Below are 22,231 nucleotides of genomic sequence, written 5' to 3'. Positions count from 1 at the left end.
CATTTTGTCCCAAATGGCCTCATTACTCGTGGCCAGCTGTTATACAAGTATTGTGCAGATACAGGGGTAGCAGCACATAATGCACAGGAAGTATGCCCAATGCTGCACTCAGAATGTTAACCTGAATACAATGAAGCCATAATCTAAATGTATGTGTAATCTAACCATAACTGATCTAGGCTCTTATTAAACTGCAATATGTATAATCTTCCTGCCCTCTGCATTGCTTTCAGATATTCTAACATATAACGGTTTTCAGACATTTTAAGCTTCAAGTCCCTCGGGTGAGGCAGCAGTGGCTGTGCATGAATGATATTGGATAGCTAGCAATGTCAATGTCAAATTGACTAGAGGGAATTGGTGTTTCCTGAATACACACTGCAAATTACTGACAATTTATTGTTGCAAAGACAAAGACCTACAATAGATGACTATTAACCACATGTTCAAGGGTCTTTTGTCATAGTCCATGGAAGTTACAATTTGAAAATTACTTGCATCAAGGCAACCCCCTACTCATTTGAAGAACAGCATCTTGATATCTTCTCTCCACATGTTCAGACACCACCCTTCGGATCAAATTTAAAGGAGGGAGAGGGAGAGGGAGAGGGAGAGGGAGAGGGAGAGGGAGAGGGAGAGGGAGAGGGAGAGGGAGAGGGAGAGGGAGAGGGAGAGGGAGAGGGAGAGGGAGAGGGAGAGGGAGAGGGAGAGGGAGAGGGAGAGGGAGAGGGAGAGGGAGAGGGAGAGGGAGAGGGAGAGGGAGAGGGAGAGGGAGAGGGAGAAGAAATTTTCTTATATAAGGTACACGTCAATGACGTTGCCAAGGTGGGGATCATTAAGAAAGGCAACACAATAAAATACTCACATGAAATATGAAAGAGACCAAGTTGTAGACTCATCAGTAGTAAATGGCTTTCAAAGACTCCTCTCTCTGAGTATCCTTCAGTCTTCAATTCTTCTCTCAATAGGTGGGATTATACTAGGCATGGCCTTAATCTCATCAGGAAAGGGTAGGGTAAACTGGCTGGGAAAATGGCAGGAAAAGTTGGTTTAAAAGGGAGGGGGAGAGGGGGCGGGGGGGGGGAGGGACCAAACTTGCAGGTCATCATCAGTCCCTTGTTCCCAGTAAAATAATTGCATAAGGGAAAGAAGAAAAGAAAGAAGTACAGCAGAATAACAGGAGAAACAAAGAACCAGAAGAACGACAGAAGGACAACCAACACTACTACGGACAAAACAGGAAAAAAATAGCACACAGAGAAGCAAGAAACAGTATAAGGGGCAAAAACAAGAGAGCAGATGACCGTGGTTGGCCGATCACGAGAATAAAAAGAAAAGCCAGCCCACTCTGTGACACATTAAAACATCCACCCTAAAAGTATTAGAGTGGAGAACACAAAGAGACGAAGGACAAGTGCTAAAACTTATATAGAATGATAAAACCCACTGTCACGTATAAAACATAAAACTAAATTAGCCGATGAGGTGTTGTCAGCTAAAATTAATGGCAGCGAGTCTGGTAACTGAAGAGCCTGTCACAGGGCAGCCAAAGGAGGACAGCTCACCAAGATACGGGCCACTGTCAGCCGAGCACTGTACCAGCACTGAGGCGGGTCATCTCAGCACAGGAGGTAGCCGTGTGTCACGTAAGCATGGCCAATGTGAAGCGGCAGAGAACCACAGAGACTCAGCGAGAGGCCCGCATGGAGGACTGCCATACATTTGTAGCTCCTTAAGTGTCACACAGTTTGCTGTGCATGCTGAGGTTATGCCATTTCACCTCCCAAAACTGCAAAACCTTGCAGCATAGTACTGAATGTCAGTTGAAGTGAAGCCGATCTCCATAAGTGGTTTTGCGCATAGCCTGTTTGGCCGGCCTGTCGGCAAGTTCACTGCCTGGGATTCCAATGTGACCTGGGGTCCAGACAAACACCACTGAACAACCGGACCATTCCAAGGTGCAGATGGACTCCTGGATGGTAGCTACCAAAGGCTGATGAGGGTAGCACTGGTCGATAGCTTGTAGGCTGCTCAAGGAGTCAGTACACAGAAGAAACAACTCCCTTCCTTGTGAGGACCCTCTCAGAGGGCACTCCCGCCTTAGGTGAATGTTTACACCTCAGGTCATGCCACCTGAGAAATGGACAGAGGGACCAATCGGCATGGTCAGAAGGTGTCAGCTCAGGCAATCACCCCTCCCCGGGCCTGGCCTTTACCAGGGGATGCGCACGGGCCCTACTTGTCTACCCAGGGCGGGGAATTACGCTTTACCCCGTCACTGGCTACACATGCAAACGCGTCGGTCGGCCTTCAGGCACGCACAGGGAGGAAAGAAGAATCGGAAAAAAGGGAGAGAAAGGACAGACTGTGTCAAACACCAAGGCAGAGACCATAGAAGAAAAGGGTCCAAAAATACACGACAACAACAACCGTAGGCTGGAAAAGTTTTTCTTCCATTTATTCATAACATCACGGACCGTATTGGGAAAGTTTTGGCCAAGTTTCAAGTGGAGACAGTCTTTCGACCTACCAAGAAAATTAGTGAAAGTTTAAGATCGGTGAAAGACACACGGCACCGCTTAGCTACCCCAGGTGTGTGTAAAATTCCATGTAGCTGTGGCATGGTTTATATTGGAAAAAACTAAAAGGAGTGTTAATACCCACCTAAAAGAACACAAAAGGAACTGTAGATTGGGACAAATTGACAAATCAGCTGTAGCAGAACACGTTTTCAAAGATGGTGGTCACAAAATAAAATTTAGTGAGACAAACGTGATAGCTAGGACCTCACATTATTATACCTGCATGTATAGCGAAGCTATAGAGATCTACAAGCACGAAAATTATTTTAATAAAAAAGAACGAGGATTAAAACTAGACAAGATATGGTGGCCAACTCTGTACCAACAGTGACTATCGATTACCTATGAACGAGAGAGATGGTACTAGCCAGAGATAGTTTTAAAGTCGAAAGCACGTCATGAGTGGTGGCGCCATCTAAGTGCTCTATATAAGCGGGACCTCCAGCACCTAGCAGCCAGTCGCCGACTCACCTCAGAAGATGTTGCCCGCAGTAGGCAACGAAACGTCAGGAAGGAGAAGCAGTTTTATATATGGACCACGGCAATTCAGCCCGGAAGTTTTAAGTAATGAAGACGCCATCCGTGAAAGCATATATGTTATGATTAGACAGTTATTTCCTGCATTGTCCTTATTCTGACAGCCACAGCTACAAGAGGTGTTTGAAGGGGCACAGGTTCATTACAGACTAAGTTTCGGATATAAACACAAATGCCATCTGACACTGGACTATAGTCGCTACAGTTCCTGTAGTATCCCTTATAGCCACAGACAGCAAGGGTCTGCATTGCTGAGAACCAGGTTTCCTGGAGGGCAATGCCGAGAGTAGATGTAAAGCTTAATAGTTGACATAGCTCAGCTACGTTGTGGAAAAACCCACCACAATTCCACTGAAGGATGATGTCATAGTGAGACTGGGAAGGCATGGAACATTCAATTAGGTAGTTTACACCTCAGGCTCACCTGCTGCCACCGACTTTTTGCCTGAGCAGTCTATATCCATTGTGTCTGAGGGTCCGGCGAGATCTAGGTCCTCAGCAGACACCAGAATCTCCATGTCATTCACAGACACAGAGTTTGTAGGTAGTGGTGGAGTAGGTGCCACCGCAATTCCCTTAGTCTTGGGAACCTCCTTTTTGGATTTCTCTCGCTGCTCCTTGGGTTTCCCTGGCTGGGAGGACTTCACTGATTCAGTCTCCAGGACTGAGGATGAGCGTGAAGCCCTACGACCAGTTACAGGAAGGGAAGTGCCCCCCTCCGTCAGGGGGGCAGGTGTCGTCTTCCGGTTCTGAGAAGGATAGGAATGCGAGGAACTGATAGAATGACAACTGTTCTCGTAGCAGCGGCGTAAGAGGAGGCCATAGCCAGAAGATGTAGGCGCTCAAATTTCCTCTTAGTCAGTATAGGTCAGTTGGTCCAGGGTCTTATATTCTATGATCTTCCTCTCTTTCTGTAAAATCCTACAGTCTGGCAAGCAAGGTGAATGATGCTCTCCACGGTTGACACAGATGGGAGCAGGGCACATGGAGTATAGGGATGTGAGGGGCGTCCACAACCTCAACATGTGACACTGGAAGTACTGCGAGAAGACATACGGCCAAAATTCCAGCACTTAAAGCACTGCATCAGGGGAGGGATATAAAGTTTGAAGTCACAGTGGTAGATCTTCACCTTGACCTTCTCCGGCAATGTGTCACCCTCAAAGGCCGAGATGAAGGCACCAGTGGCAACCTGATTATCCCTCAGATCCCGATGGACGCGCCAAACAAAATGAACACCTTGCCACTCCAAATTGGCAGGCAGCTCGTCATCAGATTGCAAAAGAAGGTCCCGTGGAATATAATACCCTGGACCACATTTAAGCTTTTATGGGGCATGACGGTAACAGAAACATTCCTCAAACTTGTCACAAACGAGTCATGCCTGTGACTGGGCAGAGGATGCTGTTTTTATCAAGACTGACCCAGAGCGCATTTTGGGCAAGCCCTCCACATCCCCAAACTTGTCCTGTAACTGTTCCACAAGAAACTGAGGCTTCATGGACATGAAAGATTCCCCATCAACTCTCACTCTCGTACATACGAGGTACCAGGGCGAATAAGCTTCACTGCCATCCATAGCATGGCGTTCCTCCCATTGTGTGGAAAGGGAGGTGAACGGTTTGGGGTCATATTTGTTAGCACTGAAGTTAGACTCTGTGGGCTTAGAGACTGCTGGCGGTGGACCACCAGCAAGAGATGCCGTACAACACTTCATGATGTGTGATCCGCCCTGATGCCACCCACTCCGACCAGGGGCCTCCCTACATGCACCACCCAGCCTCAGCAAGGGCCACCTGTCAGGATGACCATTGCTGTGAGTCTTGAAGCCCCAGGGAGATGGGCAACTACTCCATGGCATACGTGGAGAGTTAACAGCACAGGTATCTGTGTAGTCAGGGGGCCACAACAAACAGGGTACATGGCGGCCCCACCACAACAGACTGGCTACCGTGCTGGATATGAGGTGCTAAGAAGCCCATGGTCATTGTCAATGCAGAAAGTGACACTACATAGTGTATGGTGGAAAATGCACCCAGGAAGGTGTCCTCACCCAAGAGATGCAATGTGATGACGAGAAAGTGGACACAACATACCATGTAAGACGCCCTTCCCCAATTGGCTTGCTCTTCGGGAAAATTTAGAAAGATGGAGGTCAAACCTGACAAGGGACCATCACATAAAAGCCGAAACACAGGAATACCTCGGGCCTATTCTAACACCCGAACCTGCAGGCGGGAAAATAGTAGGAAAGTTAAGGGGGGAAGTGCCGTCTTGAGTGATAAAATATCCAGTGGTTGTAGCGTTCAGAAAATACCCTTTTTTAGGGTAGAGAGGACAGAAAGAAAACAAGTTTTAAGAGAGGTTAGGATTGAGAGAAACCTTCAGTTTGAGAAAGAAACCAAACAAACATAATTGTAGTTTATTACATCAGCATTAACAGCTGTTGGTTAAGAATTTTCAACTATCAGCAGAAATTTCAACTCTACCCATTTTTAACTCAGTCAATGTGAAATGTCAGCTATCTTTACTGCATCAAAATATTTGAGGACTGACAAATAAAATTAATGAATCAATTATCTACATAGATGAATCAGAGTCCTCAAACCCAGCTGACATAATCTGCCTCTCTCAACTTCATGAGACCACTGGTATAGAAATTTTAAGTGTTACAGGATTTAGCTTAGCCTCTCACTTTTGTAGAGCAGAAATGTAGAAAGGAGGAGTTGCCACGATTCATCAGGAACTGTCATAAATTTAAGAACAAAGACATTCATAAATTTTGCCTAGAACAGTATATGGAAGCATGTGCAACAGAAATAGAATTTCATAAAAAATCCTTCATAATATTAAGTGTATATGGAGCACCTGCAGGTAACTTTAATCTGTTCAAAAACCACCTTGAAGCTGTACTGGCCCATTCAACAACCAAACACAAAAAAGTATTGGCTGCTGGTGACTTCAATGTATGTCCTTAAAGACTCTCCCAGTAAGAACTTACTTGAGTTGGTAACACTATCATTCACTTAATTCCCACTTTTGTTAAATTATATTACAAAACGAATAGTCAATGGCCTCTCAGACCATGACATGCAGTTCCTTCTGTTAAATGTTAATACTGAACAGGATATAAAATCTGTTAAATCTGAACTCAAGAGGGTAATCAACAAGCCAAAAATGGTTTAGGTCACTCCTCTGAGACATTCACTGGAGTGAGGTTTATAGTGATCATGGCATGAATGAAAAATATAACACTTTTGCTAATGAAGTGCTTACCTTATTTGAACACTGTTTTCCTCCAAAAGGAACCAAGGTTAGAGCAAAGTCTACAAAGAAGCCATGGATTACTCAAGGAATAGAGGTATCTTGTAAAACAAAAAGAAAACTGTATCTCTCAATCCGAAACAGTTCTGAAGTTGATGCTATAGCACATTACAAGAAACACTGCAAAATATTAAAGACTGTGATATGGACATCAACACAAATTTATTACAAGGAAAAGATAGTCATACCAGATAACAAAACAAAGACATTTTGGGATACATATAGTGAAGGAGGAGACCGGTAGAACCAGACATGAAGAGGGGCAAATAGCATTAAGAGTAAAGGATACGGTGGTGACAGATGTATATAGTGCTGCAGAACTTAGTAACAAACATTTTATAGCTGTTACTGAAAAGATGGGGTTGTCAGGTTCTGTGGATGCTGCCATGGGTGTTACCTCAGACCAGACATTTCAAGTAACTTCCATAATATGAAATTGACCCTCACTATCTCAGCAGAAGTAATGTCCACCATAAAATCTTTAAAAACATCTATTGGTATGATGAAATATCAACGAAGTTAATTAAAGAATGTGATTCTCAGTCAGTAACATATTAAGCTATATGTGTAACCAGTTGTTTATCAGTGGAATATTTCCTGAATGGTTGAAATATGCTGAATTAAGCTACTGTTTGAGAAGGGAGATAAAGAAATAGTGTTAAATTTCCATCCAGTTTCACTTTTGCCAGCATTCTCAAAAATTTTAGAGAAGGTAATGTACAATCGGCTATATAATCATCTTATCACAAATAACATCCCGTCAAAGTCACAGTTCACTTACAGAGAAAATGTACCTAATTCATTTGACAAAAAATTGCAGGCAACTGGTATGTTTGTGATGTGTCAAAGGCATTTGACTGTGTAAATCACAACAGAATTTTAAGTAAATTAGAATATTATGGTGTAACAGGAAATGGTGCAAAATGGTTCAAATCTTATATCCCTGACAGGAAACAGGGTGTTATTAGGAAAGAGAGATGTATTAAGCTATCAGGCATCATCCAACTGGAACTAATTACATGTGGGGTCCCACAAGGTTCATCTTAGGGCCCTTACTTTTTCTTGTGTATATCAATGACCTTTCATCAGTAACATTACCAGATGCCAAGTTAGTTTTGTTTGCTGATGATACAAACATTGCAATAAATAGCAAATCAAGTGTAGTCTTAAAAGTATTGGCTAATAAAACATTTGTGGACATTATTCACTGGTTCCTAGCCAATTCTTTGTCACTAAACTTTGAAAAAACACACTACATGCAGTTCAGAACTTGTAAGGGGTGTTCCACAAATATATGCCTAACATATGATGACAACCAGACAGAAGTAGTGGACAGTGTTAAATTCTTGGGATTACAACTTGATAATAAACTCAGCTGGGAGGAGCACACCACAGAACTGCTGAAGCGTCTAAACAAATCTCTATCGGCAATGCGAATTCTGTCGGACATAGGGGATATAAAAATGAAAAAGCTGGCATACTATGCTTACTTTCACTCCATAATGTCATATGAGATAATTTTTTGGGGCAATTCATAAAGCCAAGCTAAAGTTTTCTGGGCACAAAAGTGTGCAATAAGAGTTATAAGCATTTTTATTCCTTAACAAAATTTGTCCTTAAAAATTTATCACTTTTTCAAACAAACACCTCAGTTCAGATCAAAGCTAGAAGTAAAGAATAATCTTCACAAGGATTTAAAGTCACTTACTCTTGTACAAAAAGGTGTGCATTATTCAGGAACACACATTTTCAATAACTTGCCAGCAGCCACAAAAAGCATAACTGCTTCTACTCCATTGATGAGCTTCTCAGTAGAACCAACTGATTTGTGTGTGTGTGTGTGTGTGTGTGTGTGTGTGCACGCACGCAAGTGCAACTTCTGCACCATTTCAATGCAGTAATGTGTTCACTGTAAATAAGTATTGTGGTAGTTCTATTATATGCTTATTACCTTATAAATAATTTTTTTTAAATTTTAAATTCAGTGCATAAATGCAATCTTAGTAAATGACTGTTATAAAATGATCCTTTCATATACTGTTCAAAATATAATAAACAAGTTCTCACAGCTCTGGAAAGCAAAGAGCTTGCAGTAGAAGAGATTTATTTTGCAGTTAGTGAAGTTGAAGTAGTGCTCACAGCTCGTAAGATATGCACTTTTGAGCATGTTTACTAGACCTTTTGTGCTTCAAATGGTTGTCCCTACATATTCCTAAATACTGACCACTCCTCCTGGGACAAACTGAGTAATGCCTCAGCAGCTTTCCGGATTACACTAGGTGACACAGAATTGTACAGAGTGGCTGTGAATTTCAGTCAGTAGGCCTTACAGCACACTCTCCTGTTAAAATACAACCAGTTGGCAAGAGTGAAAATTAGGTTGCCATACGAAGGGTCCATTTTGGTGGTTTACTTTTCAGCACTACTATTTCAGGGGGTTATAGCTGGACTGGGATGTTATCACTAGAATGAAGAACCTCCATCAGACTGTACCAAACAGTATGTGTGATGGATTGAGAGCCGATGAGGAAAATGGATGACTCATATGTTGTGCCATTCACCCTTGATGAGAAGACATATGTATTTAAGTAACATCTTGCTCTAAAACAAATCTGACCCCTCGGGCCCCTCTGGATAGTTAGTTGTTCTGTGGAAACAGTCTTGTTGAGGGTGTCATGAATTGCTAAGTACAGTGATCAAACTACAAGCATTGTGATCACATGTATGAATGAAGAGTTACACCAGTCATTCACTCACAAACTCTGTCCTCCACTAAGATAATATTTTCCTACGAGATTACAATATTTTTGCACAGTTTCATTAAATAGTTTAAAACAGTCTTGTGCAGAGAAACAAACAGAGGACGTTTCTTGCACTAGACACTCCAATTCTTCCACACAGACCAATATCATTTACAATTGGAGAGGGGGGGGGGGGGGTGTTGGGAATGGGCAGGGGGTAGCCACCAAGGACATTGTTTTTTGTATAGACTGTGTTCTGGAAAACTTTCATCTATGCTAAACAATCAAGCTTTGTGCTCTGTGGTTAGACTCTCCCTGCAGATAAACTTGCAAGTACAAGTGGAGTCTAATCTCACTAATGGCTGGGTCTGTACTGAGGTAGTTAGCATGATCACTAAGAGTTTTCATTGTCGTAACACAAGATGTTTTAAGGAGTGAGGTTATGTTGCCTTACATTTCTTCAGAATAGGGTAGCTTTTTTTTTTTGCCAGCCATAGTTTCTTCTTCTTTGCTCATAGAACACAGTGCAATGCTCACTATAAGCCAGCTGGTTATTTGAGGAATTAAATTTCTGGGGATGTACATGCAGTACCTACCTCATGAGCAAGCTATGCCTCACTTTCTACAAGTTACTTCACCACTTACTCTTAATGCTGGGTCCAAAATTCTGGCACCTGAAGAATTTAATTGGATTTGGGATAAATAGCTTTACCTACAGAGCATATAAATCCTACCTCTACATAGTCAGCTAAGACTGGAATATTGAAAGATTTGATAAAAAACAATCATCTCTTCCAGTTCATTATTTAGCATACTCAGTAAGTTCCTTATTTTTGTAACACGTTCCTTCTCCCACTCCCTACAGAAGCACTCAAACAATAATATATACCCACTTCAACACCAATCAAATTTTACAGTTCTGTTACTTCATATTTGCTAAGAGTTTTAACTTTGACAGGATTTCTAAGTTAGCTGGATATAAAAGTTTACATGAGCTAGATCCACCAAAGAATTACATCACAGACTTGAATGTATGTGTCAAACTTTGTATACCTAGAATTGCGGTACTTTGGTGAATGTCCCAGAACACAGATGCTATGTCTCCCATGATTCTTGCCAAATAATTGTATTTCAGCTGTTGTTATTTCCAATTACCATTTTATCTATTTTTAGTATAGCTTCAGCATCAAGCACGAAGTTTTAATTTATTATTTCTTTACTACTACCTCTATCTGTAACACATGTAGCACATAATATCCACATATATCACTGATTGAATCTGCAAAATTATATCTGTGTATGACACACAGTTTAGGAGATATGCCAAGCATTAAGATATGCGACATACTACAATTTCTTCAATCATAAATGTTTTACCCCCCCCCCCATGAACCATGAACCTTGCCGTTGGTGGGGAGGCTTGTGTGCCTCAACGATACAGATAGCCGTACTGTACGTGCAACCACAACGGAGGGGTATCCGTTGAGAGGCCAGACAAATGTGTGGTTCCTGAAGAGGGGCAGCAGCCTTTTCAGTAGTTGCAGGGGCAACAGTCTGGATGATTGACTGATCTGGCCTTGTAACACTAACCAAAACGGCCTTGCTGTGCTGGTACTGCGAACGGCTGAAAGCAAGGGGAAACTACAGCCGTAATTGTTCCTGAGGGCATGCAGCTTTACTGTATGATTAAATGATGATGGCGTCCTCTTGGGTAAAATATTCCGGAGGTAAAATAGTCCCCCATTCGGATCTCCGGGCGGGGACTACTCAAGAGGACGTTGTTATCAGGAGAAAGAAAACTGGCGTTCTACGGATCAGAGCATGGAATGTCAGATCCCTTAATTGGGCAGGTAGGTTAGAAAATTCAAAAAGGGAAATGGATAGGTTAAAGTTAGATATAGTGGGAATTAGTGAAGTTCGTTGGCAGGAGGAACAAGACTTTTGGTCAGGTGAATACAGAGTTATAAATACAAAATCAAATAGGGGTAATGCAGGAGTAGGTTTAATAATGAATAAAAAATAGGAGTGCGGGTAAGCTACTACAAGCAGCATAGTGAACGCATTATTGTGGCCAAGATAGACACAAAGCCCATGCCTACCACAGTAGTACGAGTTTATATGCCAACTAGCTCTGCAGATGATGATGAAATTGATGAAATGTATGATGAGATAAAAGAAATTATTCAGATAGTGACGGGAGATGAAAACTTAATTGTCATGGGTGACCGGAACTCAATAGTAGGAAAAGGAAGAGATGGCAACATAGTAGGTGAATATGGAATGGGATTAAGGAATGAAAGTGGAAGCCATCTGGTAGAATTTTGCACGGAGCATAACTTGGTTCAAGAAGCATGAAAGAAGGCTGTATACATGGAAGACCCTGGAGATACTAGAAGGTATCAGACAGATTATATAATGGTAAGACAGAGATTTAGGAACCAGGTTTTAAATTTTAAGACATTTCCAGGGGCAAATGTGGGCTCTGACCACAATCTATTCGTTATGAACTGTAGATTAAAACTGAAGAAACTGCAAAAAGGTGGGAATTTAAGAAGATGGGACCTGGATAAACTGAAAGAACCAGAGGTTGTACAGAGTTTCAGGGAGAGCATAAGGGAACAATTGACAGGAATGGGGGAAAGATATACAGTGGAAGAAGAATGGGTAGCTTTGAGGAATAAAATAGTGAAGGCAGCAGAGGATCAAGTAGGTAAAAAGACGAGGGCTAGTAGAAATCCTTGGGTAACAGAAGAGATACTGAATTTAATTGATGAAAGGAGAAAATACAAAAATGCAGTAAATGAAGCAGGCAAAAAGGAATACAAACGTCTCAAAAATGATATCGACAGGAAGTGCAAAGTGGTTAAGCAGGGATGGCTAGAGGACAAATGTAAGGATGTAGAGGCTTGTCTCACTAAGGGTAAGATAGATACTGCCTACAGAAAAATTAAAGAGACCTTTGGAGAAAAAGAGAACCATTTGAATGAATATCAAGAGCTCAGATGGAAATCCAGTTCTAAACAAAGAAGGGAAAGCAGAAAGGTGGAAGGAGTATATAGAGGGTCAATACAGGGGCGACGTTCTTGAGGACAATATTATGGAAATGGAAGAGGAGGTAGATGAAGATGAAATGGGAGATAAGATACTGCGTGAAGAGTTTGACAGAGCACTGAAAGACCTGAGTCGAAACAAGGCCCTGGGAGTAGACAACATTCCATTAGAACTACTGATGGCCTTGGGAGAGCCAGTCCTGACAAAACTCTCCCATCTGGTGAGCAAGATGTATGAAACAGGTGAAATACCCTCAGACTTCAAGAAGAATACAATAATTCCAATCCCAAAGAAAGCAGGCGTTGACAGATGTGAAAATTACCGAACTATCAGTTTAATAAGTCACAGCTGCAAAATACTAACGCGAATTCTTTACAGACGAATGGAAAAACTGGTAGAAGCCGACCTCGGGGAAGATCAGTTTGGATTTCGTAGAAAGGTTGGAACACGTGAGGCAATACTGACCTTACGACTTATCTTAGAAGAAAGATTAAGAAAAGGCAAACCTACATTTCTAGCAATTGTAGACTTAGAGAAAGCTTTTGATACTCTCTTTCAAATTCTGAAGGTGGCAAGGGTAAAATACAGGGAGTGAAGACTATTTACAATTTGTACAGAAACCAGATGGCAGTTATAAGAGGTGAGGGACATGAAAGGGAAGCAGTGGTTTGGAAGGGCGTGAGACAGGGTTGAAGCCTCTCCCTGATGCTATTCAATCCGTATATTGAGCAAGCAGTGAAGGAAACAAAAGAAAAATTTGGAGTAGGTATTAAAATTCATGGAGAAGTAAAAACTTCGAGGTTCGCCGATGACATTGTAATTCTGTCAGAGACAGCAAAGGACTTGGAAGAGCAGTTGAACGGAATGGACAGTGTCTTGAAAGGAGGATATAAGATGAACATCAACAAAAGCAAAACGAGGATAATGAAATGTAGTCAAATTAAATCGGGTGATGCTGAGGGAATTAGATTAGGAAATGAGACACTTAAAGTAGTAAAGGAGTTTTGCTATTTAGGGAGTAAAATAACTGATGATGGTCGAAGTAGAGAGGATATAAAATGTAGACTGGCAATGGCAAAGAAATCGTTTCTGAAGAAGAGAAATTTGTTAACATCGAGTATAGATTTAAGTGTCAGGAAGTCGTTTCTGAAAGTATTTGTATGGAGTGTAGCCATGTATGGAAGTGAAACATGGATGATAAATAGTTTGGACAAGAAGAGAATAGAAGTTTTCGAAATGTGGTGCTACAGAAGAATGCTGAAGATAAGGTGGGTAGATCACGTAACTAATGAGGAGGTATTGAATAGGATTGGGGAGAAGAGAAGTTTGTGGCACAACTTGACTAGAAGAAGGGATCGGTTGGTAGGACATGTTTTGAGGCATCAAGGGATCACAAATTTAGCATTGGGGGGCAGCGTGGAGGATAAAAATCGTAGAGGGAGACCAAGAGATAAATATTTAAGAAATTGAAATGGGAAAAACCTTGCAGAGAGAAGGGTTCAAGCCAGACTTTGGAGAATTTACCAAGTATGTGAGTGAGAATGCATGGGAGACTTACGACATGGTCTTGTCGTCTTCAGTTGATATACAAGGAACAGAGACCATCAATACAAAACAATGCTGGAATCATACAACACTGGATGTAAATACTCTTATTTGTAACGGAGTAAAGGAATGGAAAAATTTGCAACAGTATACTCTCAGCCCATTTTCATAAAGCATCGCTAATTTTAAACACCAAACCAAACTCCAGCAAGCCACCAAAGACTATGGAAAATAACTGTAAATCTTAGTTTCACCTAGGGGCAATTCCATGTCAAATCAACAACTAAGTATGCATATACTACTCATAAATCATGACACAAATTAATTTTTTCACATTTTTCTGACGAAAAGTTATCAAGTAATGGACCTTCAAAAATTGAAAAGGTGACAAATTTTTGACTCGCAGAACAATGTTGTTTTCTTTACAACTCGTGTTCTAATTAAGCTAGAACAATAAAATTTACTTCATTGGAAAGCTCTTTCAAAGAGCTTTTATATGATACCAAACATCATTAGTTCAATATATACACTCCTGGAAATTGAAATAAGAACACCGTGAATTCATTGTCCCAGGAAGGGGAAACTTTATTGACACATTCCTGGGGTCAGATACATCACATGATCACACTGACAGAACCACAGGCACATAGACACAGGCAACAGAGCATGCACAATGTCGGCACTAGTACAGTGTATATCCACCTTTCGCATCAATGCAGGCTGCTATTCTCCCATGGAGACGATCGTAGAGATGCTGGATGTAGTCCTGTGGAACGGCTTGCCATGCCATTTCCACCTGGCGCCTCAGTTGGACCAGCGTTCGTGCTGGACGTGCAGACCGCGTGAGACGACGCTTCATCCAGTCCCAAACATGCTCAATGGGGGACAGATCCGGAGATCTTGCTGGCCAGGGTAGTTGACTTACATCTTCTAGAGCACGTTGGGTGGCACGGGATACATGCGGACGTGCATTGTCCTGTTGGAACAGCAAGTTCCCTTGCCGGTCTAGGAATGGTAGAACGATGGGTTCGATGACGGTTTGGATGTACCGTGCACTATTCAGTGTCCCCTCGACGATCACCAGTGGTGTACGGCCAGTGTAGAAGATCGCTCCCCACACCATGATGCCGGGTGTTGGCCGTGTGTGCCTCGGTCGTATGCAGTCCTGATTGTGGCGCTCACCTGCACGGCGCCAAACCACGCATACGACCATCATTGGCACCAAGGCAGAAGTGACTCTCATCGCTGAAGACGACACGTCTCCATTCGTCCCTCCATTCACGCCTGTCGCGACACCACTGGAGGCGGGCTGCACAATGTTGGGGCGTGAGCGGAAGACGGCCTAACGGTGTGCGGGACCGTAGCCCAGCTTCATGGAGACGGTTGCGAATGGTCCTCGCCGATACCCCAGGAGCAACAGTGTCCCTAATTTGCTGGGAAGTGGCGGTGCGGTCCCCTACGGCACTGCGTAGGATCCTACGGTCTTGGCGTGCATCCGTGCGTCGCTGCGGTCCGGTCCCAGGTCGACGGGCACGTGCACCTTCCGCCGACCACTGGCGACAACATCGATGTACTGTGGAGACCTCACGCCCCACGTGTTGAGCAATTCGGCGGTACGTCCACCCGGCCTCCCGCATGCCCACTATACGCCCTCGCTCAAAGTCCGTCAAGACTGCGATGGAGCTCCGTATGCCACGGCAGACTGGCTGACACTGACGGCGGCGGTGCACAAATGCTGCGTAGCTAGCGCCATTCGACGGACAACACCGCGGTTCCTGGTGTGTCCACTGTGCCGTGCGTGTGATCATTGCTTGTACAGCCCTCTCGCAGTGTCCGGAGCAAGTATGGTGGGTCTGACACACCGGTGTCAATGTGTTCTTTTTTCCATTTCCAGGAGTGTAGATACACATTGTTTATAAAAACAACATTGTTGAATTTATCGAATTTTTAAAAACTGTACTTTTAAAACTCTCAAAAAATATATGTGAAAGATACACTTTACATCTACATATTCTGAAAGTTTCAACTTGGGATGAGCATGGGATCACTATCAAAAGCAATTTTACGTTAAGAGTGGTGCTTTAAAAATTCCTAAAAACTAAATTATTTTAGATATTAGGCCTACTTCTCACCAGCTGTATGTTGTTGTAAAATGTGGAAATTAAAAATAACTTATAATTGACAAAAAAACATATTTTTATGGTTCTGTAATTAATAAATACAAAATGAAAACTTAAAAAATAAATAAAGAAACACAGAAAAATGAATGCCTGAGATCACACCTAAATTCAGTTAGTAATTACTATTATTTACAAATAGGAGTCCTATTAGTGCCGTCCTTCATACTTCGAACTAATCCGTCTGTTGCACATCAACATTTCTGCAGTGGACAACTTATATGTTCACCCTGTAGCAGTTTCAGGGTTCACGATTGCCACTACTTCCCTACCGCTTATGGAAAGAATGTCTGGATGATTTGGAAATGTAAAAGATGGTGATGGTCCATGTGGATGTAAGAAACTGTGATTTCATCCCTCTCCTGATTTTTTTCAAGTACACAGGTTAACCACCAGTGTCCATTATAATCACAAGCAACATATCCTTTTATGTCTTTGAACAGCATTGTATCACTGTCAGAAACTGTCACCAGTTCAATTTTGCTATAATCAGAGTTTGAATACACTTTGTTATTATTTTGTCCTTGCTAAAATGAATAAAAGTGTGAAGTTTTTGTGTCCCTACAATTTTGCAGCATTTCTCAAATCACTCCATAAGTTTAATTTCTTCATTTTTGTGATCTTCTTTAGTAGCATACTTTGAGTTCATTCCTTCTATGTTATCCTTGGCAAACATATAAAGTTGTTTTGGTGTCATTATTTGATCACTGTATGGCCTTTGCAGACTTGCTCGAGCTGCAAGTAGTTTAACTGATCCACCAACACCATCACTAGCTCCCTTTCCATGCGAGGTGGCTGAAAAATGCCATTCAGCTTCAGTTTGGAAATCTTCTTCATGATGGCACAGGTTGATAAAGTTCTTCCTATTTTTTATAATGAGCTGCTGCTCCATCAGAGAAATAATATATTTTTCTTAGTTTTCTACCGAATTTAACAGCCGGGAAGTCCATCAAGTATGATTGGAACAAATGCACAGCGACAGTGTCATGTGTTAGGCATTCTGATACGATTACAAGACTTGTGTGCTCGAGTTTGTTCCCATCCTTGTAATAAGCAACAATGGGATGAATCGTTGCTTGCATGTTTGTCCAGTGATAGCCTTGAACTTCGTCCTGGATGACAAAGGAGTAATTCTCAGAAAAGTCACAGATCACTAAGACCTCACCTTCTTTAAGTTCATTTCTCAGTCTCTTTTGAAAGGTTGATTGTTGACTAGCAACAAATGAATGTCGTGTAAGTGATTTTAATTTATCAAAAAAAAAAATCAATAAAGTTGTCAGATGATTTTATGATTGATTGTAGAGGTGTGTGATCAACGGAAACCCATTGCTGATAAGTTATATTCTCAATATCATTAGTATTCAATAAATCTTGTAAATATGTCTTAAATGTTTCTGGGCCAGGGCAGAATTTACTTTCACCAAAATGACAAACAGGTAATGACGGATTACATACAACTCTTGCAATGCAGTCTTTGTAAGTTTTTATTGGATTATCTTCATCCTTTGTCAGCTGAGGAATGTTACATCCAGTCAGCATCAGTTTGAAGTTTTGATGGCTAGTACACACACAGACACTATGTGTACCACTACTTCCAGCTAAAACACAATTTTTGGGACGTAGGTCTGCAAACTTCGAAAATCCAATGTGGAGCTCTGGATGGTTGTCTTTAAAATTCATGTAAATTTCTTTCAAATTACTTAAAACTAGCCGTTTTTGTACTTGCAGTTTTTCTCCGTTATCTCTCACAAGCACAAAATCTTTTTTCCCTGGCATTGCCCTGCTTATCTCATCATAACAATAACAGTTTGTAACAAAATCAGCAGTTGTTTGATCAAGAGTCTTGCCAGGTTTTGGGTTTGGTGAAGACAAAATTCCATTGGCCTTCACCAAATCTTTTACTCTTCGAGCCATGTAATTTGTTACGTTAAATTCATCTTGAAGCTTCTTAACACTCCAGCTTTTAGGTAAAATAGTAAGAATTTCCATCTGTTTACTTCGAGTTGTACATGTATGAAATTTATCTATCAGCTGACTGATCATCTCAGATTCTGCATTATCATGAACCTCCTCTTCTTTTTCAGAAGGAAGCAATAATACCTTTGTTTGAATTGTTGAAGTTAATTTAATTAGTTTTTCCTTAGGATATTTTGCTTCACACAGTCATTTCCTCTTAATTGGAAATTCACCAACGGACTGCAAAGAAGCATTCAACCTTTCTAAGGCCTCACTTGCTGCAATGTCTTGTATGTCACTACCACATAAAACCTTTTCACTTTCTTGTTTCACCACAGAATACAGTATATCATCATCATTTTCTGTGCTAGACGTATCACAAATTTCTACTTGTGCAATTTTTTTTACGGCAGTTGTCACACACTTTTTGATTTAAAGTTAAAAAAGGTTTTCTTGCTATCATCCATTGTGAAACTAGCCGTAAGTTTTTCTTGTGGTTATTGTGGCCCTATTCATTAAATGGATTACAGCACAAAGCTGAAATTTTAGGCATTTTATATTTCTCAAGTGAACAAACTAATTTAAAAAAAAATGTTTTTGCAGTTGAATGACCCAGCTTTCTATATTGAATACTACACAATATTACTTCTCTATTCTTTCACTTCCTGTAAAAAATTATTTCATTATGTTAATAGTATGTAAACATTAACTGGTTGTAGGCATACAAACTTACAGACTCTTGTGAGGTTTGTACAAAAGTACTTTCAAGCTAGATTCAAAACACATTTCAGAGTTAATCACATAATTTCACTACAGCTGCCTCCCAACAAAAGAAGGTGTGGGTCACTTTCAACAATAGGTGAAAATTGCTGGCAATATTAACCATAGATAAAATACTGAATAGACTGCAGATAGTAACACCAGAGAATAATTTTATATATAATCTTTAAAATGAGAGATAGCTTCCTCCCCCCCCCCCCCCTGTGGTTTTACAGCTATTAATAAATAGTTAGTGCTTAAGTTTAATAAGCAGTTATTCATTTCAAAAGTACAATTTGTGGACCATGTAACAAAATCTAACAGTGTAATATTTTCATGTGTAGCAAAATAATAGAAATTCACCTATCTGACTGTGATTTTGGAGAATCATGGTAAACATAAAATTGCTTTTGATAGTGATCCCATGCTCATCCCAAGTTGAAACTTTCAGAATATGTAGATGTAAAGTGTATCTTTCACATATATTTTTTTGAGAATTTTAAAAATACAGTTTTTCAAAATTCAATAAATTCAACAATGTTGTTTTTATAAACAATGTGTATTTATATATTAAATTAATCATGTTTGGTATCATATAAAAGCTCTTTAAAAGAGCTTTCCAGTGAAGTAAATTTTATTGTTGTAGCGTAATTAGAACACGAGTTATAAAGAAAACATTGTTCTGAGAGTCAAAAATTCAATTTTTGAAAGTCCATTACACAGTAACTTTTTGGCAGAAAAATGTGAAAAAATTAATTTTTGGTACTATTTATGAGTACTATAGGCATATTTAATTTCATTTAAATCCAAGAGGGTAAGGTTGACAATGATGGTTTCATTTGTTGATTTGACGTGGAATGACCCCTAGCCTATAATACAGGAATGCACTGTGATTAAGTGCTCTACAAATATCATGTTCACCTCATTGTCAACACCTGTAATTGTGAGCAACAGCAAATTATCCACCAAGTAAGTCCAGTCATCTGTCATTCCACTCAGTGGTCAAGGGGCATCTCTTTCCGATTTGCACCTACACTAATTGCCCTGTTAATGAAATAATTATTGTAATGCTACTTCATGACGATATGAACGAAGATAAAAGGGAAATGCAGTCAATTTTATCGTAACTAATGCCTGATCTGTAGTTCTGAAACATAACTGTCAGAAAATATCAACAATTTGTGAGGTCTTAGCCAGTCAGCTTGCTATATAACGAAAAAATGTTTTATTGAGTATTAATTTACAGTACTAATATGAAACCATTAAGTTTCATGTAGTTCTGTGATCAAATTATACTGTGTTTGGCAGACTTCATTCTGCTTGTTTACTCATTTACACATTTGTGATTAACTTCAAAGAAGGAACGCAACGGCTTTAAGGACCCAAATTTACAGTCTCGCCTGCCGAAAACTAACACATTTCACTGAAACATCTACACAAATCTTAGCTATAACGCCTGGCAAAGTGTTTGTTGCACGAATGGACAACTTGCTTTCCAACAGGGCAAGGGAAATACTAATTTTTGTTCAAACAGTTCCCCAAGCAGCACGGCACTCAGTAGTTTTTCATGCGCTCACACTGCAATCATCTAGTAAATGTCATTCCCACTATCACACGATGACTTGCAATTACACGCATGTGCACGAAACGGCTATACTGTGAACTGTCACTGTACCCCATTCTCGTGTATTAAAGAGTCCATCCAAATACGTTTCCTTTCACAGCCAAAATTACATTTAATCCGAAAACGAAACACATCCTGTCCTCTTAAACGGGAATTTAACTTAACAACAACTCAACTTACTGTGAAACTTACCACTTACATACCCCCAGGGCATAGGGATTTTAATTTCTGTGACTTCGGAATTCATTGTAAGTAATTTAGCAACAACACGAAACTCAAGGTTCCAACTCCTACTTCGTCAGCTCCGCAGAACCTTTGCAATGTGCTGTCAAAACTTATCACGGCAGCTCCATGCATAGTAATCTTTATTACACCATACCGGTCAACAGAAAACTGACCTTCAATTCCATATATGACACTAAGATATCATAAGAAAAATTTTACCAGACCCTTGAATAAATCAAAATTCTTCAACACACAGAGTGGGACATCAATGACATCTTACGAAAAAAATTTAATTTAGGGCATAAATAACTGTCCCGCTCGGTGCAATCAACAACGCTGCCGCCTCTTCATTCAAAGATCTTACTACTCTCGCGTCGACTATACGATAATTTTAACTATAATACAGTACAGTATTATTGACGTTCTCTCCTGGACTGCTCAATAATATTGCGGTTCGGAAAATTGGACGACAAAGATGCAGCTGCTATAATATTTTCTCTACGCTGTTGCAAGCAGAAAAAAAGTTGAATGAGAAATTGGTTCAAGGACCGTCAAAGATCACTTATAAATACTTGTTCACAGAATTGAGACGGAAAGGAAAAGAAAAAGTTTATCATAACTTTTGCGTGGCGACAGTCCAGCATTTGATACATTACTAGAAATGGTTCTCGTCATAAACTGGCCACTTGCCGCCCAGCTCTCATCGTGCGCAAAACGCCGGCGGGCGCCCACATCCCCATCACCAGAAAAACAAAATAACGCAATAAGAGAAGCAGTTTCACTGCGTCAGCACTTAAATATTACGCTACCATACCTTGCTACTGGCAATTCTTTCGAAGACCTGAAATTTAATTTTACAGTTCCACCTTATAGTGTCTGAGACATAGTTATGGCAACATCTCATGCAATAATATGTGCACTACTCAGGTAATGATTGTATAAACAGAGACAAATATCTGTATATACTCTTATTTATAACGTTTCATTAGTTAAATGTTTTGGAAACATCTTACTTTGTGGCCATTTCTGAGTAACAAAACATATGATTCGTCATTCTTAACATTTCTGTTTATGTACTCATTTCCTCTAACATTCCACAATGCCAGCAATCACACATACTTTTCGATGGACTCTAATAATAACCCTGTTTCATCTTGTTTTGAACTCATTTTCTACGCAACAGAAAAGTGAAAAAACTGTGGATGTAGGAATAAAGCTGTTGGGATTTGGTGACCAAAATATTTGTTATGTCGGTAGTGAGTTTATGTATACAGAACTCTTTGCCTGTTTTATGTAGCCTATTCTGCGGTGTCTATGCTACGTATTCACGCTAGTACGCCTTTGTATAGTGCTAGGAATACATTATTGTTCTTAAATAGAGTTACTTTGTCAACATTATTTTAATGGGCAAATAAATAATAGAACAGGTTATGAGCCCAGGAAGATTGAATTGAATAAGTTTGGCTTGTGAATGGCGAAAACCATAATATTGTTTGTGAACAGTTTAGAATTTACAGTAATTACAATTTAAATGTGCAAATGGCTTCTGCCGAGATACCACAGATTGAGAAGCTCATGGGTCAACAGAATTATGCAGTTTGGAAATTTGCAGTAGAAGCCTGTCTACAGTTGGACGATCTTTGGGCTGTCATTTATGGAACCTTAAAGTTCATGGATCCAGATTTCCAGAACAGAGATCATAAGGCAAAA

At 40.5% G+C, this 22,231-nt stretch overlaps 1 protein-coding gene across 3 annotated transcripts in view; it reads right to left on the bottom strand.

Annotated features, from left to right (window-relative positions):
- LOC124787833 (probable serine hydrolase) overlaps positions 1 to 20,734 on the bottom strand; it is a 29,782-nt gene extending 9,048 nt beyond the window's left edge. For 2 of the 3 annotated variants that reach the window (XM_047254771.1, XM_047254774.1), the window contains exon 1: positions 20,489 to 20,734. In XM_047254771.1, the coding sequence (XP_047110727.1) occupies positions 20,489 to 20,543 (55 nt within the window). In that variant the 5' untranslated portion in view covers positions 20,544 to 20,734. Of the gene's footprint in view, positions 1 to 8,151; positions 8,207 to 20,488 lie in introns of those variants that run through there. The other variant, XM_047254773.1, reaches the window with a different exon arrangement.
- Positions 20,735 to 22,231: the final 1,497 nt, after the last annotated feature.

This window comes from Schistocerca piceifrons, chromosome 3, assembly GCF_021461385.2.
Source record: "Schistocerca piceifrons isolate TAMUIC-IGC-003096 chromosome 3, iqSchPice1.1, whole genome shotgun sequence".
NCBI classification, from domain to species: Eukaryota; Metazoa; Arthropoda; class Insecta; order Orthoptera; family Acrididae; genus Schistocerca; species Schistocerca piceifrons.
Note: the sequence above shows the minus strand (reverse complement) of the source record. Positions and strands in the feature narration are given on the sequence as shown.